General features: G+C 47.7%; 1 protein-coding gene across 1 annotated transcript; it reads left to right on the top strand.

The window, feature by feature from the left end:
* The first annotated feature begins 3938 nt into the window (after positions 1 to 3938).
* On the top strand, positions 3939 to 19005 carry LOC119161437 (high-affinity choline transporter 1). The gene is made up of 9 exons (XM_037413902.2): positions 3939 to 4164; positions 4934 to 5041; positions 6603 to 6758; positions 7870 to 8018; positions 9953 to 10102; positions 10638 to 10767; positions 11468 to 11685; positions 12104 to 12302; positions 18317 to 19005. Exons 1-9 carry the CDS (start codon positions 3939 to 3941, stop codon positions 19003 to 19005), a joined length of 2025 nt encoding a protein of 674 aa, XP_037269799.2.
* Positions 19006 to 20350: the final 1345 nt, after the last annotated feature.

The following is a 20350-nucleotide window of genomic DNA, read 5'->3' as shown; positions in this document are numbered from 1 at the left end:
TGACCTTCCGTCTATTTCCGTCCCCTCCGAATGAACCATGCTTTCACGTTGCTTGCTTTCTTGCTAGTACCTTGCTTCTTGGCTCTATACCCACTATGGGGGATGGACACGAAACCGATCTTTAATATAAAGGTGGATCTCTGAATGGATAAATTTTATTATGGTCCCTCGAAACGCACTTTAGCCCGATGCAGGTCGCTCCCACATCGCAACAGAAAAATCAAGTACTTCTGCCGAGTTCCGGGCCCATTAGACTGCCCACAACTGTTCTCTGAATCCGGACCTGGTAATAACAGCCTCCCATTCGAATGGTGTGATGATCTCACCACCAGGTAACTCGGGGCGCCACCAAAGCATGTATCCGAAGTCAGCATATTTGTCCATTGGCAACACGCATGACATAAGGGTACATTTTTTACGTGAATTTAGGCGGGGCTGAGAAATAAGTTGGTCATTTAGGACACTAGCGAAAATGTAACAACGCCTACATTATGCAGCAGCAAAGGGCAGTAACAACACAGTAGCATGTAAAACAACAGACGAGTGAGAGGAGTTTCGAAGTGCCGAATTTCGATTTCCAATAATAATAATGAGGAATTCTGCTTGAATGAATTAGTAAAACATTTATAGCAGCGAACTATTTTTCGGTGTTCGTGATGTACAGAATTGGGCAGTTTCCTATTCGGGGACTCCGTTTGTGTCAGCGCGAAATTCTCATAACTCTAAGGAGACGTTGCTGTTGTTGTAGCTTGAAGAAGACGCTCTGGGTGAAATGGTATTTTGAGAATTCAAAGTACTTCTTAAGTTTTTGAATAACATTTCGAAATCCCTTCTTCAATGACTAGTGAAACGTTGGTATGTAAGTAAAAAAATGAATAATGATTTCAGGCTCTTGACGGTGATAATACAGAGATATCGCTAGCCTGACTACTGCTTAATATTGGCACCTACTAACTTACCAACTATGGAGGTCTGGCTCAAATCTAGTACGAACGAAACCCGCGGGTAATGTAAATGTAAACATTCAGACATTATTCGCTTTTTGACCGATTCCCCAGAGTTGGTGTGAGCCACACAGATAGACCTCCACCACCACAATCATCATCGCGACGTTGTGGAAGACGTGTAGTAAGTGCTACGTGATTTTTAAAATATGCAAGTTTAATGAGCTGTTCATAATTAGCATTACTGCTTTTTTCACAGTAATATGTTGCTAATGAGCACGTATCATAGTCCTGTTCTATACAGTGCATAGAAAGCTATCTGTACTGACATCTGTGCTACACCCTTGCATGTATTCGACTATGCCCTTGGACTCTGCCCATTCTTAGTAGGTAAGATATCGTACATGTAGGCAGATCTTCTGATTATTTCCTTTTCTTTTCTTGTTCTTTTATCATTCCTTGTTCCTATTGTTTCGTGTGTTTCTTATATTACTGTCCCCTTGATGGGATAGCCGACTCTAACGCAATCTGCATTCATGTTTTTCATGTATAAATAAAAAATGAATTTAAGGCAAGAGGAAAATTTTCATGCTACAAACATAATAGCACAATGTTGCTCATATCGTACGAGTAAATAAATAAATAAATAAATAAATTTTATGTATAAAAATGATATTAATGTATAATTAAAATATTGGTCGTTACCCGAAGGACCAAATAACTTATTATTGGTGATTTTATTAACAGGGTATTCCCTTGTGTCATTCGGGAATTCACAGAGTGCCAAAAAGACGTTCCTGTTACTGTAGTTCAATGTAAGCAGCCCCCCCCCCCCCCAAAAAAAAAAGAATGTTCTCAATATTCATCGGAATACCTAAGTTCTTAGATAAACTTTCTAAAATCATATTCTCTGACTTTTGAGACAGTGGCAGCACAATCAAGAATGGCCTATGTTTGCAGGTTCGTTACAGCTAAAACATAGAATGGTTGGCACAAGACAAAAAAATGAAACTTTAGCCCTAGAATACTGAAGTGTGAATTTGTGATGAGTACTTCATAAACGTGTGGGACACCGTTTATTATCCCATGTAAACTAAAAGTTCGAAAATTCTGAATACGGTAGATGAACTATTGATAAATATTCAAGACGATTTTTTTTAAATCTAGCTGCAGTAACACAAGCTGTTTGTGGCCTAATGGGTATAATCCAACCATCAAGAGAAATCCGCCAGAGTGATCAGTCACTATAGCAGCGTTCAATTGCTAGCAGCTGTCGAGTGATTAACAGAGTTCTCGAAGAGCTAAAATGTTTGCAACAATGGTGCTTCATGTATTGGTGTATAATATAGGACGCGTAAAAAATATGACAGAGGTAATGACTGTGCAATAATACCCACACCTGTTTTCTCGTCCCTCATAGTTGTTTCAGGGGTGAATAGATTAGTAATTCACATTTGTAGCTGGCACTCTTCTAAGTTGACAGTTAGATATATAGAAGGCAGGAACTTGGAACATGATTAAAATATTTCATCAAAATATTTTTGCGATAGACTTGAATTCACCCGAAGGAATGCTATCGCGTGTTAATTTGAAAAAAAAAAAACTGGAGACGTACAGACACCATGTGTCATTTAAAAGAAGAAAATGAAAAAAATACCAGCATATCCACGGACTGAATGATGATGAGTGGGGCGAAGCGTCCATCCGTTCATTCGTCCATCCGTCTGTCCGTCCAACCGTAGGTCGATCTGTCCATCCGTGCGTCTGTCCGTCTATCTGTCTGTACGTCCATCCATCTAGTAAACACTCCAAGTACCACCAACTCGCATCTTTTCATCACATATTTGATGGATGGATGGATGGATGGATTGATGTGGATGTACCCTTTAGATCGGGCCGCGGCTAACGCCACCTAGCCGTAATACTTAGTGAACGAACAACTAGATTTATCTTTTTTTTCCCCTTTAAATAGTGAAGTTGAGGACTCATACTTTCCAGGGAAGAGTTTAATTTTCACTCGTGCCTTGACTTTAGCCACCAGTCAGCTAACCTCCTTCTGGTTAATTCTATACCCACTTAAAGTCTATTTTGTCCTCCCTGTACCTGAGCCCCAATGCTTTGAAAAACTCTGCGCCATCATCCTGAACTATAGGGTGAAGCCTTTTACAGAACATTATCAAGTGTTCGGCAGTTTCCTGCTCCTCTCCACATGCACTGCATACCATGTCTACTCCTTCGTATTTGGCCCGATAGGTCTTGGTTCGCAATACTCCCACCCTGGCTTCAAACAGGGCGAGAGTATTGTATATATACAAGTACCGTCGTCTAGCGGGCATTCCAAGAACTAAACTCTCCTGTGGCACATACCAGAGAAAGGTGGTTAATACAGAGGACGATCGGCTGACACCTTAAGGAGCTTCGTCCCTAAAAAACTCCCCTTGGTTTGACAAATTATACGAGCCGTAACCATCTTCGTGTAGATTACTAAACATTTTAAAAACAATTGAACGTTTGTGTCTGATCCAATCTGTCATTTTCTACTCGACGACTGAATGGAAGGTGTCGGCATTGAATACCGGCCAGGGTGGGATCATTACGATGGAGGCCGAATGGTGCAAGCCCATGTGCTTAGATTGAGATGCATGGTAAGGAATCCAAGGTAATGTAATTTTCCGGAGCCCACTCTACAACTTTTGTCATAACTGTGTTGTTGTTTGTTGTTGTTGTTTTTGTTGTTGTTGTTTTTGTTGTTGTTGTTGTTGTTGTTGTTGTTGTTAACGTCTCATTTCGGGCAAATACTTTCCAATTCAATTTGACGCTGCGTAGCTCTTATTTTCGGCTAGATTCGTTTTTGCGTTAGGTTAGGTTAAAATACAGGATCTCCAAGCAAGCGTGGAAAATCATGATCATCATCATCGTTGTCCTCGAGCATTCGCGTGCAGCCCGTGCCACGTGGTAGTCCCGATCCGCCATTCCTAGGACAGGAGAGACGTGATGGCGACGGTGAACATTGCGGCACTACTGTTCATAATCATGTACTATTTCGCAGTCATGATCGTCGGCGTCTGGGGAGGCCGCAAGGTGCTCGCGGCATACGCCTCCTCGATTGGCCCGCACGGCTTCTACACATCCAAGCGCAAGACCGAAGACGACTTCCAGGTCAGGCTGTTTGTCGCCAACCGGGATTTGCCCCTGTTCCTCGGCATCGGGTCAATGACCGGTGAGTGAACGCAGCATAAGAGATGGTTCTCCTGTATGCGCATGCGTTCTATGGCCACTTCTCACGGAAACCACGTGTCCACAAGGTAACATGCAATTACCCACAGGACGATTATTTCTTAGGAAGGAGGACGACGCCTCAACCATCCCTTGCAAGCGAGGAGCCACAGTTAGAGTTTTGAAAGAAAGAAAACGCGTGAACACACGCTGTCTGGTATGAAGAAGCATAGAGAGGTTCAAAAAAGGGAAAACTGGAGAGGCTAACCAGAATCGAAACAACCTATCTACCTCACACTGTGGTCGCCAACATCGGAACGCTAATGCTGTATCGCTGAAAAAAGTTATCGGAGAGTGTACAATTGCTGACACAGCACAACGTATAATGTACTGCTTATAGTATGGCTGATTGGTAATGTATGCGGGAAATAGCTAAGAGAGAGCTACTTGTTGTTGCAATATGTTGTATATATAGTCAAATTCAAAATAGGGCTCAGGCTCTGTTGTACAGTGAAACATTGTGCGACAATTTTTATGCGACGACTGATTGTTCTCTTGTACTAATTTTTATATACCCCTTCCCCCGCGCGCTTGCGTTTTCAACATAGACACCCTCTTCCTCTGGCGCTCTTTCATCGCTGCATCCGACTTGATATCGCCGATTCAACAGACGGGGTGGGGTGTCTAAACGCTTGCGCGTATGAAATCGCTAAAGTTAATACTATGGTTGCAAGACAGCTCCGAAAGTTCCAATATACTTCATCTTCTTTCAGCTACTTGGGTTGGAGGCGGCTACCTGAACGGCACCGCCGAAGCTGTCTACAAGTATGGCATCATCAACTGCCACGCTCCGATTGGCTACGCGATGAGCTTGGTTCTCGGTGAGTGCACTATGGTTATGCCAGTCTAACGACTAAAGAGCACGAAAACTTTTTTAAACCTCCTTGGAGGGCACACTGCATGGCGCTTTAACGTTGTTACGGATGGCAATATATTCGCACAGCCTGGTCGGCAGGGCCATCGGCAACATATGTGCATTCTTACACGCTGATGTTCAGAGCGCAGCGGTCGAAATTACTCTTAGTTTCAGGATAAAGTCATTGCCTCTTCTGACGTTACTACTCCTCTTCGCGTATCTGAGTATAAGCTATATAGCAGCACGTTCTTGAAAAGTCGGCCGCACATGTTTGACGGACATTTAAAATTCTGGTTAGTTCGCGGTAGCTTTTGGAAAAACCTACGTCAGTGTCAGCGCGAGCCGCCAGCTTTCCGCTTCCCTCCCCAACTTTTTGCGCACCCCACTAACTTGGCCATATGTAAGAAGCAATGATTTACTTGCCTCACCATAATGTTTCTTTTCGTGACTAGGTTTTAATACTGTCATGTACTCCGAGTTTCATATCACGTGGCGTTTTGCTAAAAGTTCGGCTTGTGCGAGGTGTTCTTGATGACGGGTGAATGTTACTGCAGTGAACTCGCATCGTGATTATGACGCATAAAGACGTTCCTCACAAAAAGGGCGGCTACACATAGTCACATGACACCTCTACATGAGCAAATCAAGTTTTACAACACATAATGAAGTACAGCCCTTTGCCGGTCAACATTAACCTCAGTTACATTCTCCCTCCTCGATTGTTGTACGTTGTGTATAGAAAAGAAGGTGTTCAATGATCTATAGTACATGGTACTCTACTATGGGAGAGCATAAAGCCGTCCCAGGAGATCTACGGATAAGTCCCTATGGCTCAACCCACAACTGCGTCTGTCCATGAGCATAGCGCTAGGCATTACGGTGAGCTAGATGCATTCTCGAACCTGATCATATGTATAGGAGGTGGGCCTCAAATGTTGTTAGGATGGAATATGCGGTGCTTTGGTTTCAGATGGTTCGAGGCAAAAGGGGTGAAGACAACGGATGACAAGGAGTATGTAACGTCTCGTCGTCTTCGTGTCTTTTACCTCGGACCGTGATACGTGACACAATGGCAGTGTTAGCTTGAAACATCATGTTCAAAACTCCTAGAAGCAGGCACAGGCGGCTAAAGATTCTATAAAATAGATTCATTTTATGTCTTGCCAGCTAAGCGCCATTTCATGAACCACCTGTAGTCTTGGTGGTTCATGAAATGGCGTTCAGCGTCTTGGGCGCTTCACACAACATGATCTATTTTCGATTAACGCATTCCTTCCTTCGTCGTTTTTTGCGCATTCTTCGGGACGATAGAAGAGACAAAGCGCTCAAACCTAGGGAAGATAAAAAATAGATAAATAATAAAAAACTCTATGTGGCAATCAATTCCTGATGCAATTAACTGCGATACTGATGTCAATAATTACGCCTTATAGTGGTTAAAGACCATTTTATGGTAATTTATTATAGCATTGGTTTGAGATGTGTTCGCGTATACAGAAGAGTCATCATCTTGTCTGTGCATGCAGGCGGTGCCTTCTTCGCGACCAAGATGCGGCTGTCAGATTCGCTGACGATGCTAGACCCGTTCCAGACGCACTATGGCCGCTGGTCGGGACTACTTTTCTGCGTACCAGCCGTCTTGGGCGAGATCTTCTGGACGGCTGCCATTTTAGCGGCCCTGGGCAAGTGCAGTGATGTAGTGGCTGTGATATTGCTCTGTGGAGAAGTACGGTTAACAGAATGACCAAAGAATTGCTGCATAAATGGTAGTGAAGACATGTATACCGTCAATTTCTACGAAAGTGAACACGCGAGCGCATGGCCTGCGAACTCCAGCGTATGCTTGCAGCACGTAGCAGCGTAAGCGAGAGCAACCACAGCCGCTTTTCGTGTCAGCTAGTGGCGAGTAAAACAATCATTGGTGATACAGAACCGGCAGAACCCTCTCCAAATTAACGCAATTAAAGGACAGGCCAGGACCAGCCGCTTGCGTAATTTACAAGGTACAGTCATCTAGAATGGTGAGCTAGATACGTAGAGGATACAAATGTAGTCCTTTTGGTGACACACTCCAGACAGCTCCAAATTAACCAACAGGCTTAAACCAAAACACCGTGCAAGCAAACAAACGTTGTCGCAACTCAGGTGGTGAGTGGAACCATGGTTATCTAAAACAGGCGCTGTGATACAAGCCTTATGAGGCTTCCGACGTCCAAGCCAAGTCATGCGTAAATCTAAATCAGATAAAAGAGGGAGTCTTTTTGCTAGGCTTTTTGCTCATCTTTATTTCTAGCCTTTTTTTTCGCACTCACTAAGACGCGGAAATATTATACAGGTGGGCCCGATGACTGGAATTTGTCTTGCCGATCTTGCAAGGAATACACCCGTTACGAAAAAGCACGCGCACACAGTAAATGAGGACATTCGTATTCCTTTGTGTTTGTCATTTTGTGTTGGTTTCCCAGCTCTGCTATGCAAGAACTAACTACAGCACAGTTGTTAACTACTATTTTGTCGTGAGTCTTCACATTGTGGGCATTTAAAAGACAATTCTTCATCACCTGTACATCATCATCATCACATGGTGCTCTTCGTCTTCATTGTTTGGGGAGACACCTCTTTAGTCTGTTCCGTACCTTGGATATGCCTGGCTTTGCCGCGTTTTTCAGGATAACAAAGGCACGCAATGTGCTTCGTCCCAAGCGGTGTCGCTATATACACATGTCGGAAGTCACAGTCGAACAAGTGAATCACTCTTTCGACATAGTTCCCTGTGTACGTCTTCGCGTGCAGGTGACACGGCGAGCGTGATTATCAGGGTTGAGGCCTCGTACTTCATCATCATTTCCGGTTCGGTAATCTTCCTGTACACCTCGCTGGGCGGCCTCTACTCGGTCACGTACACGGATGCCTTGCAGGTCGCCACCACCGGTCTACTTCTGGTAAGCACAAGCAGCTGCCAGCAAGAACAACACGCCGACGAAAAGCAACGCAAGAAAAGCTGGGCCATGGATAGCTTGCACGTGACGTCATAGACGCTGCTCCTGAAACACGAAGGATGGTTCATTTCGGACGGAGCATTACGTCACATGATTGAAGGCCGTCGAGCCGGCTAAACACGTAATAAAAACATCATAGAGTGCGATAGGTTTTGGTACTCTCGATGGAACTCCGTTTTTTAACTTCCTCCGTGAGCCAGTCGGTCTGTGCTGAACAAGCTCGATTCAATTAGAAACTACCGAGCGCCATGCCCCGAACTATCGGCAAATCTCGTTTCGGGCGTCATCTTGACGCGAAAGCTCACCGTGATGTTGGGCCGACACTGCTGGCTTCAAAGCAGGCTAGTTACCAAGGCTGCCTGCGTGACGTAACGCTTCCTCCCTTTTCTTAGATGAGAAGAAGCTTAGGGTCGAGTTCAATCGTAGTCACCAGTGGCACATACCCGCTCTAGAGTGGGAATGTGCAACAGGGGTTGCGACATGAGAGATGGCGGTACTTGTTGTGTTCACTAGATGGACGAACGGACGGACAGACAGACTAACTGACGGACGGACGTATGGATGGATGGACGCGCGGACGGACGGAGAGATGGATGGACGGACTCATGGTCAGATGGATGGACGGACAGACGTACGGCTGGTCGCGCGGACGGAAGCATAGACGGACTGACGGACGCTTCGCCCCCCTCATCATCACTCACTCCGTGGATATATGCTGCGATTTTTTTTCTTTCCTCTATGTTTTGAGTGTACTGGTACTCCAAAGTTGCGGTGACAATTAGCGTTTGTAGTTAGATAGATATGTGGGGTTTGATGTCCCAAAACCACTATACGATTATGAGAGACGCCGTAGTGGAGGGCTCCGGCAATTTCGACCACCTGGGGTTCTTTAACGTGCACCCAAATCTGAGCACACGGGCCTACAACATTTCCGCCTCCATCGGGAATGCAGCCGCCGCAGCCGGGATGCGATCCCGCGACCTGCGGGTCAGCAGCCGAGTGCCTTAGCCACTAGACCACCGCGGCGGGGCAACGTTTGTGGTTAACCAGATTGAATGTGACAACGATGTGGCAGAACGCCTCTGCGCGTGCACAGTTAAAGAACGTGTGTGCAATGTTGTCATGAAAATAATGCTACATTACAAACGAGCCACTCCCATGCTGGTGCTCTAGCATGGCGGCTACAGTGACTTCCGCGCAAGCTATCTATACAACTGAGTGTTGCAAACTACAACTTTTTCAGGACGAAGTTCCGAGTGAGATCTACAGATAGCTTTCAGCAATCAAATATCGTCGCTTTCTATGGCCACATGACGCCTTATTTCTCATAATACATTCCTTGTCTCGTGTTTCAAGGAAATATTGGAGGCGAAAGATGCGGTGAATAATGATGACTGATTAGCTTGCTAAATAATTTAGAGGAAAAAATGTCACGTATGAAAAGGTGATGCTAATTTTGATTACTCGGAGACCATAACCCGGTCTGTTGAAATTCTCCCGGGTGTGCATTGATGTGCGTCGACACTCGTGTGGCCATTAAAAGGCTCCTCCCCAGAGCGAACTGCAAGCTTTAGTTGGCCCAGTGGAAGATGCTAGGTGTCGATACGGACAGTTTTTTACAAACGGAGTTCTCGGACTTCTTGTCGCTCGGAGACACTGAACAGTCCTGAGAGCTATATTAAAAGGACTATCTCCCATTTCGACTTTACTAGTATCGCCAAACGTTCACTGTGTCAACTGCATTTTCTGAGTACACCTCTCCAGGGTACTAATAGGCACAAAGTGTTATGCGCCGTGCATGCCCTGCACAGCATGATGTGTTATGCTGTGATCAGGCGTTTACATATCGGCTCTTTTTTCGCCTGCGGTGCGTGCAGTGGGCGTGCGTGCCTGCTTGCATGTCCCACAAAGCAGTGGGCACCCTGGATGCCCAGTACACCGACTGGATCGGCACCGTCGCCGGCGAGGACATCACTCAGCTCCTGGACTTTTTCCTTATGACGGCACTCGGAGGAATACCCTGGCAGGTACAGGGAGGGATGTTGCGTATATATTCCGCGTATTAAAACCATAACGCATGGAATAGTACAGCGCAGAATGCAGCACGAAAGACGAAGTAGCACACGCATGTGTCGTCCTGTATTTTGCGCTGTACAATTTTATACGTGATGAACCAATACCAACTCGCCCAACATTCAAACCCGTACCATAACGTAGAATTTGCCAGAGGGTGATGAACGAACCTCCGTATCTTGAACAAGAGTGCTCTCATCAATCTGATCTGGTCTAATACGATGAAACCACTGTCACACATTACGTCGAGAGCGCAAGCACGTCATTTCAGTGTGATATTATTTTCAGATGGCATAATACTTACAACTGGGAGGCCAAATTGTCATCTTGCAACGAAGTTGAAGTGTCTCCCAAATTAAGACTCACACCATTTCACCCAAATGTCAACTTCACTGGATTCCAACTGTTCTGCTTAATGGGATCAGTGATGTGTGTCCTTATCTACAGCCGATAACTACTAATGTATCCTTACTACTAATCCCCGCGCAGGTCTACTTCCAGCGCGTGCTTTCCTGCCCAACCGTGACGGAGGCCAAGATTCTTTCGTTTATGGCCGCCATCGGTTGCATACTGCTCGCCGTGCCACCTGTCCTCATAGGAGTTACCGCGAAACATACCAGTGAGATACCCGTTCACTTTTCACCTGAATGCTCGCGTAATCTTGAATTTCATCGAAGCAGTATTTATAAACTGTCATGTTAACGGTGTTATTGGCTGTACGCCGCCAACTATAGGATGCCGCATACAAGTGTGCAGCATGGTGTCGAATAACGAAATCAGCCGGTCAGTCAATCAATCAACAGAATATTTATTTCTACCCTAATTCAAAGTATTTTATTTCTTTTTATAACAAGTCCCTTTGCATTGTTTAGACGTCTTAATGGTAATGATTATTTGATTATTTAGTTGAATTGACCAATTTATTCAATAATTCAACTATTATATTCATGCTACGGATATTTTGGCCTCATGTTCATGCTCAAACTCGGTGTTAGAGCTGCACAGATAAGCATCCAGAGGTTCCAATGGCAACAAACGTTAGTTGCCACGTCCGCAACGTCTCAACGGCAGGCTGCTTGATGCGTGAGCATTACGACGTGCAACGCTAAAGATTGAGGGAAAAGCACGCCCGCTTCATGTCTCCATATTTCTCTGAGCTACCTTCCCTTCAAATGCAAATGAAAGTTTTCCATGTACGGAACAGCGAAGGCTGTGGGCGGAGCATACTTACTTTTATGTTGTAACTGATAATAAGAAAGGAAAATTGAATTTTCTCTCTCTTTAGGGTCTCATTTCAAGTTGTCCTATGTGGTTTTCAGACTTCACAATCGCCGGCTATCCGCATTCGTACGAGCTGAACGACGTGGACAGCCCGCGGGTGCTGCCTTTCACAATCGTGTATCTTACTTCGGGCATGACTGCCATTTTCGGCCTAGTCAGCATCGCGGCTGCCGTCATGTCGTCTGCCGACTCCTCCATGCTCAGCGCCTCCACAATGATCACCAGGAACGTCTACCAAACGCTTCTACGGCCGGCGGTGAGCGAACGCAATAGGTTCCGTGATAGCTTCAGACAATGGGGTGTTGTCAAAGGTCCACTAAAATGAAATGACAACTTAGTTCGGACTGATAAAATATACTCTGAACACACCAGAATTATGATTTCACTACGATCACAGCTGTAACAATAGGACGTTATGAAAGGGACGGGTGAATTGACACCTTAATATAGACTAACTAAATATGAATGGGCAGCAGCAAGCACATGACCGAGTTGACTGGCGGATTATGAGAGAGGCCTTTGTCCTGCAGTGGACGTAGTCAGGCTGGTGATGATGATGAAATAAATATGCTCTAAACACTTCAGAGTTACAATTTCACCATCATAAATAGCTGTAAGAAAGCCCAGGTTTTACTGTGCGGCAATGTTTGATCTTAGTGTGATCGCGCTTGCAGGCCACGGAGTTGGAGGTTGTCATCACACTGCGCATCATGATCTGCGCATTGGGCTCGCTGTCCGTCTACATGGCGCTCTCGGTGAACTCTGTATTCGACCTGTGGACACTCTGCTCGGACATCGTCTACGTCCTACTCTTCCCGCAGCTCCTGTGCGTGTTTTACTTCAAGGAGACCAACGCGTACGGCTCAGTGATGGGTGAGCTATATATTATTTGGCCTCTTCGGCTGCAGAGTGAAAGAGTGCATCCCTAACAAACTAGACTGCAAATATTGCATAATCCTCCATTACGCTTGTGGCGCACTTGAGGAATTCGGAGCTGCACAACTATATATGGTCAAAGCAAACTGAAATAAGAAAAAAATGTTGCATTTGTCTTAGGGTATTATAACTGAAACGGGGTGTTGAACTAGCAGGAGTTGACTCGGCGAACGAAAGCTTTATTGAGCGCCAGGGCTAACTGAACACAAGCCTGCGATCACAGCAAGTCTTCTTTCTTTTCTATATTCGAGCTCCATGCCCACGGCCCTCGTTACAATCACCCCCGGGCGATGAGGGAGCCATCCTGGCGACCTAAGGACAGGTGTACACAGAAGGGAAATGGTATGACTTGAGCCGAGAGATGTGTACAATTTCTTGTCCCCGACGGCGCTTGTCCGGAGATGCATCCAGCGGCTCGACCAGGTAGTTGACAGGGGATGTTTGGCGTACAACTTGATAAGGGCCTTGGTACCTGGACGAAAGCTTGTGGGAGAGTCCTGGAGCAGTAGAAGGAATCCATAACCACACCAGTGAGTTCGGAGCAAAGCTCATAGGCGTGGTCGACGCGTCGTGGCGATGTTTTTGGCGCGTCTGGTCATGTGACGTGAACGCACGAGCAAGCTTCCGACATTCTTCAGCGTGTGCTGCTGCTCGAGAAACGGTAGTCATCTCTGAAGGGTCCGGTCGATAAGGAAGAATAGTATCCATTGTTGATGATGGCTCGCGTCCATAAAGAAGAAAGAAAGGTGAAAATCCAGTGGTGCTTTGCGTTGTAGTGTTGTAAGCATATGTCACAAAAGGCAGTATGCTATCCCAATTTGACTGGTCGGATGAAGCGTACTTGGCCAGCATATACCCAAGTGTACGATTAAAACGCTCTGTCATCCCATTAGTTTGCGGATGATAGGCTGCGGTAGTGCGGTGTATGATGCGACACTCGCTCAACAACGCTTTGATGGCATCGGAGAGAAAAACGCGACCGTGGTCGCTTAGTAACTCTCGAGGTGCTTCATGCCTTAAAACCAGGTTTTGCAGTACAAAACATGCAACGTCTTTTGCGGTAGCAGAAGGTAACGTAGCTGTTTCAGCGTACCGCGTTAGGTGGTCGATAGCGACAATGACCCAGCGGTTGCTACTCGAAGCATAGGGAAGCGGACCGTAAAGGTCGATTCCGACACGATCGAAAGCTCGTGCTGGACATGGCAACGGCTGCAAGGAACCTGTGGCATGCTGAGTGGGCATTTTGCGTCGCTGGCACATAAGGCAAGACCTTACGTAACGGCGAACAAAACGGTACATACCGCGCCAGTAGTACCGCAGCTGCAAGCGAGTGTATGTTTTTAGCACACCAGCGTGGCCACATTGCGGATTATCGTGGAACGTGGCACAGATGTCAGAGCGCAGATGTCGGAGAATGACGAGCAACCACTTACGACCCATCGAACTGTAGTTTCGGTGGTAAAGCAGGTTATCCCGAATAGCGAAGTGTCCTGCTTGACGGCGAAGCGTCCTGGAAACTGGAGCGGGCGTCCGGTTTGAGAGCAAGTCCAAAAGAGAAGAAATCCAAGCATCTTTGCGTTGCTCGGAAGGCATGTCCGAAATGCTGATGGCCAAGGCAGCACTGGTGGAGATAGGCGAGCCGACAGGCTCTGAAGCCAATGGCGAACGTGACAGGGCATCGGCGTCGGAATGCTTACGGCCTGAACGGTAGATAACACGGATATCGAACTCCTGTAACCGCAATGCCCAACGAGCGAGCCGACCATTAGGATCTTTTAGTGAAGATAACCAGCAAAGCGCATGGTGGTCTGTTACAATATCGAACGGACGTCCATATAAATAAAGCCGAAATTTTCCGATTGCCCAAATAATGGCAAGGCACTCCTTTTCAGTTACACTGTAATTCTTCTCGGCTTTACTGAGGGTGCGGCTGGCATAGGCAATGACGTACTCGTCAAAGCCATCCTTGCGTTGGGCCAGTATGGCCCCTAGCCCGACACCACTAGCGTCTGTATGAAGCTGCGTTGGAGCCGACGGATCGAAATGTCGGAGTATGGGAACCGTGGAGAGGAGCCGTCGGAGTTCCTGAAATGCACCATCACACGCCTGCGACCACGCTGACAAATCAGAACTTCCGGCGAGAAGATTGGTCAAGGGGGCGATAATGGAGGCGAAATTGCGAACGTAGCGCCGGAAGTAAGAACATAGGCCGATGAAGCTTCGAAGCTCTTTGATGGTGGTTGGCTTTGGGAACGCCGCGACTGCATTAAGTTTCGTAGGGTCCGGGAGAATGCCGTGCTTAGAAACTACACGGCTGAGAATTACAAGCTCGCGAGCGCTGAAGTGGCATTTCTTCAAGTTAAGTTGAAGTCCCACCGTGGAAAGGCACGTAAGAACTTGCTCGAGGGGGCTGAGGTGGGTCGCAAAGTCGCTTGAAAATACCACAATGTCGTCCAAATAACAGAGGCACGTTTTCCATTTCAGACCTCGCAAGACGGTATCCATCATCCTTTCGAAAGTGGCAGGCGCATTGCAGAGGCCAAAGGGCATAACGGTGGATTCATATAGTCCGTCCGGTGTTACAAAGGCTGTTTTCGGGCGGTCACCCTCTGCCATGGGCACCTGCCAGTAGCCGGAGCGTAAATCTAACGAAGAAAAGAACTCTGCACCTTGTAGGCAGTCCAGAGCATCATCGATGCGCGGCAGAGGGTATACGTCTTTGCGCGTTATCTTGTTGTTGATTATCTTGCGGTAATCAACGCAGAACCGGATGGATCCGTCTTTTTTCTTGACGAGAACAACCGGTGAAGCCCAGGGACTGTTGGATGGCTCGATGACGCCACGTTTCAACATGTCGTCCACTTGTTCGTTGATGACACGGCGTTCAGCAGATGACACACGGTACGGACGCTGTCTTAGTTGGGCTTGTTGACCTTGTTGACCAGTGTCAATACGGTGAACGACCGCAGAGGTTCGGCCTAAGCCTGACTGGTCACAATCGAATGAAGAGCGAAAGCGGAGTAGAAGATTTATAATCTCTTCGCGCTGAGTTGGTGCGAGCTCAGAGTCGATGGCATCCGAGAATACGTCGAGAACATCATTAGGCGTGTTGGTAGGAGTGACAGCACAAATTGGGAGCGAAACCGTAGAATCGGGTATAGTAGCCGGAAGAATGCACTCGTAAGGTTCGTAGCTTCCCAGGCATTCTCCACGTAGTAAGGATGACGGGCTGTCCGAGGGATTGCACACATAAATGGCAGCGTGACCGTTGCGAAAAACGACGACGGCAAACGGAAGCATGATATTTCGACGGCACACAGATGGGACCGATGGCATAAACAACACAGGCGATTTCGGGGGGGAGGCACACGACACCGAGACAACAACAGCTGAGAAAGGCGCAATGTCAACGTCAGAAGCAGCAAACACTCTACACGAAGCGCCATCGTCGGGGTCATAGCACGGCACAGATAATGCAAGTTCGGAACGAGCACAGTCGACCAAAGCGGAATTTGACGAAAGAAAGTCCCATCCAAGGATAACGTCATGCGAAGAACGGAATAAAACTACAAATGAGACGACGCACATCGCACCTTGAATGACGACTTGTGCAGTGCACAAAGCTGAAGGCTGAATATAATGGGACGTAGCTGTCTGCAAAGATAGGTCGGTAAGTTGCGTAGTCACTTTCTTCAAGTTTCGGCACATTTTCTCGCTAATTACAGATACGGCAGCTTCAGTGTCAACAAGTCCGTGCACCTTAATGCCATCAATATAAAGTTCGATTTCGTTCGGGGGACAGCAGTTAGGTCTTGAAATTTTCGCTGCCAACGCAGTTCTTGCCTCCGGAACTGCGCCCGTCAGTTTTCCCCTCGTGGTGGGCTGTTGCGACGTGACATTGGAGAAATAGATCTGCGACGAGGAGAAGGCGAACGGCTTGAGCCGGATGGGCGGTGACCGGTACGTACGTCTAGAGGTGGATCGGCAGGAACGGGATATCGTGGCTGAGTGGGCATGTAGTGTGAGGCCCCTGCAATGTCATGAGAAGGGAAGCTGCGACGGCGGCAGTGACGAGCTATGTGGCCTGAGATGCCACATGAAAAACATATTGGCCGATTATCCGGAGTGCGCCATTGGCTGACAGTAGGGGCACTTGTCGCCGAATAAGGTACCGGAAACGGTCGTGCCGGCGGCGGCTTCATATAAACGTTCCGAGTTGTTTCGTATACAGCCGGAGACGGGACAGTCAACGGGCGGGCAGGTGGCGTCGACGAATAAACGTGGCGAGTTGCTTCGTAGATGACCGGAGACGCTGGCGCACGTGGCCGAGCAACTGCGGCTGCATATATTCGTGGTGCGGTAACAGATGGTGGAGCCTGAGCTGGCGGCAATGCTTCGGCAACTTGCGATTCGATGACCTGGCGAAGCGAAGGCGATAAGGGTGCCATCGGCACGGTAGTTCTGGTGATTATAGATAGCTGCCGGGCGACCTTCTCGCGTATGAATTGCTTGATGAGTGGCATTAAAGCAGAGTTGTCGGCAGTGTCATGGCGATAGTCGAGGAATGAGAGGTCCGCGGTGCCTTGAGCAGCGCAACGTGTAGAAGCACGTTGCCTACGCAGCTCTTCATAACTTTGGCAGAGCTGAATCACCACGGCGACTGTCTGGGGACACTTCGCAGCAAGCATTTAGCACCGTCGTAGATTCCTTTCATTATGTTTTTTATCTTGCCTGCCTCATCCAGAGTCGGGTTGACGAGCTGGCAGAGGAAGAGCACATCTTCGATGTAGCTCGTGAAAGTCTCATCTGTTCTCTGTACTCTGCCACGCAAGCGCTGTTCAGCACGAAGGCGGCGGACAGCAGGACGTCCAAAGACTTCCGAGAGGGTTTTTGCCAATTCCGACCAGGTACTGAAATCACTTTGATGATTCCTGTGCCATAGTTTCGCCACGTCGGTCAGGTAAAAATTCACATTTGTGAGCTTATCGGCTGCGTTCCACTCATTGTACGCACTCACCAGTTCATACTCGGCAATCCAGTTGTCCACATCTTGGTCCTCTGTGCCACCAAATATGGGGGGGGGGGGGTCGCGCTGCCGGAGAGCGCCAGCGCAGAAGACAGGTATGGGTGCGAGACCTGGAGTGGCGACCTGAGACGGTCCCGGATCAGTCATCGCAGAAGGTGGTTGGAGTGTGCGGCTACGAAGTTCCAGGGTGAGGACCAGATGTACCCAGCACCTCCACCACTTGAAACGGGGTGTTGAACCAGCAGTAGTTGACTCGGCGAACGAAAGCTTTGTTGAGCGCAAGGACTAACTGAACGCAAGCCTGCGATCACAGCAAGTCTTCTTCTTTTTCTATATTCGAGCTCCATGCCCACTGCCCTCGTTACATAACATATAAGTAATATGATGTACCATTCGTTAAGGTATCGGGTGTAATTCCGGAGAGAGTTCTTTCGATGGCCCTATAGGCAGCCACAGCCGATAGCCACTGCTAGCAATCGTTTAGCCGAATTCGGCCAAGACAAAGATCATACACATTTAGGCGTAAACCATCATAATCGATCGGTTAGCCTTCATTAGTCGGTGTTATATGCCACAACTATAGCTTTCATTCAACCACCACAAGCAGACAATAGTCGTGGACCAAAGATGACGATGGCTAGAAACGAATATTCGCGTGACATATCCCACATGACCTTGCAGAAGCACTCATGCAAACGTATGTTTCGCAAGGATAGACGTCAATACAGCGCTGTCCGTGAATATCGTCCGGGTTTAAAGGTCGGCGTCATCAATCGTAATGGGATGCCGGGTAAAGTGCTCGATATAGCTAGGAAACTAGACCAACATGGTGTAGTTTGCAGGTTATATCTCAAACAATATGACTAGATTCTACATGCAGTCCATGCATGCAGTCCATGTCTATCACGAGCTTACTTCCGCACAGCTTTCATCGTGGGTGGTGTGTTCCGGTGCCTGTGCGGCGAGCCCTCCATGAACATACCCGTCGTGGTGCGCCTGCCCCTGTACGACCCGGTGGTGGGCCAGCGGTTTCCGTTTCGCCTGCTGTGCATGGTCCTTGGGCTGTGCACCCTCCTGCTGGGCTCGTTCGTGGCTACCACAATATTCCGTCGTGGCCTGCTGCCCCTTCGCTTCGACGTGTTCAAATGCTTCGTCAAGCGGCAGCCAACGTCGCATCTGCGAAATCGCTCGATCGACCAAGCCGCAGGGACGGCCAGCGCGGCCCCCAATAACATTCGGCACGCCTTGACCACCGACGCCACGGTACCAGAGAAAGAGGCACCCAACAACACTCCTGGGGCTGCCAAAGACAACCGCAAAGCGTCGCTTGCCGCACCCGTCCAAACCAAGAATGGGGATGGTTGTGGCCCGACCAGAAGAAAATCCTTGATGGCCCCGGACAGGAGGCCATCGGACGCGACCGAAGTGCAGAAAACCAAGCGCTCAGTCACTTCGGGGTCTGGTAGCACGACTGTGACAACACCCGAGGTGCCCGAAAAGACGCCCATGGATGGCGCCACGACCGATACGAAGACGTCGCGCAAAAAGTCCGTGTATGGAAGTGCCAGTGGCGGCTCGGTGACGCGCAAAAAGTGCATTGCTGGCACGTCCTAAAGCTCAAGGGACGGTGGTCCCACGCGCCACTGATCGGCTGTCATTTTAGTCGCTCTCTTTTTGCGCGTGGGCTACACGCTTTCATTTAACTTCTTTGTTCACACCTACCGATTTTAGATTCGTGCTCTTTTTTTCTCACCTTTATTCTATAATACACTTCCACTTTTAGTACTCTGAAAGGCCTGTTTAACCCTTTCAGCCCTGACTTTTTTGTTTTAGTTGCAGATTTTTTTCAATGCATTTTTTTTCATGGTCAGAACATAAATAACACCTCCATAAAATTTCAACTTCATAGCGTCACTGGTTACGGAGATAGAAGTACGGTGTCAAAAACGTACATCAGGGCTCAATGGTTGCAAAGTGAAATATGTGGCAGCTTTATTGAAAAAGACATTGGGCAATTCAAAATCGCCGAAGTGATCAAATAGATGAAAAAGAGATGTTATACACGCATATGGAAAGCCCTGAAACAATTTCTTGACTTTGTTATGCACAGGTGAACCTTGCATTTCTCACACATTAGGCGGGTTCTTCCTGTGCAGCCTTCCATCTTGCATCTTCTTTCCCTCGTTTCGTCGTGAAGTGGGAAATGTACCAGCTGATCAAACCTTACATCCTCGATAGGTCTGTTTTCTGCCATCCACGGGTGTTTCGAAACCTGCAATGGTGACAGTGAAGGCCTTCCCCTCTTACGTGCCACTGGCTTCGACCCAGCTGCTGACAGGCCCTCAATGACTCTTTGAGTGAAGTCGAGCAGGTCAAGCTGCTTAGAGAGGTTCTGTTTGTCTGCATCACGTCTGTACTCAAGCCAAGCGTTCACCACCGCGAGGTTCATGAAACGTCATTCTCAACGTCCACTTTCGGGAGCGAATGGTAGTCCGATAAAGGGCAATCAGGAAGTCTACTTTATCGACACCGCCCATGCTGTGGTTGTATGCATTGATGACTGCTGGTCGCTTCACGTCCACGTAACACTTTTCCGCTTTGTTCCAATGGCGAACGCTATCTTCGTCCTCGATAGCAATAAAGTTGGACGCAAGGGTCGCAGTCCTGCTATCCCTCCACCTTGTTATCGCCATATTTCCATCAGCGCTGACCACGCAGTCTGAAGAACCGCGGCCGCTTTTTCTGTTCTTTTTCAGTCTTCTAGAGGCACTTTTCACACCTGTTCGATCTTATAGTGCCGGCAGCAAATATTTTTTTACCCAGCATTACACGGAGCAGTGGCAGGGACGTAAAGTAGTTGCCAAGAAAAGTATGGCGCCTTGAATGATTTTCGTCTCCAGCTGCCAGATGTGTTCAGTGCACTCTCGTCATCGAAGCTTTCAGTGTCGCTCTCCACTGG

The sequence above is a fragment of the Rhipicephalus microplus genome, chromosome 3, assembly GCF_043290135.1.
Source record: "Rhipicephalus microplus isolate Deutch F79 chromosome 3, USDA_Rmic, whole genome shotgun sequence".
NCBI classification, from domain to species: Eukaryota; Metazoa; Arthropoda; class Arachnida; order Ixodida; family Ixodidae; genus Rhipicephalus; species Rhipicephalus microplus.
Note: the sequence above shows the minus strand (reverse complement) of the source record. Positions and strands in the feature narration are given on the sequence as shown.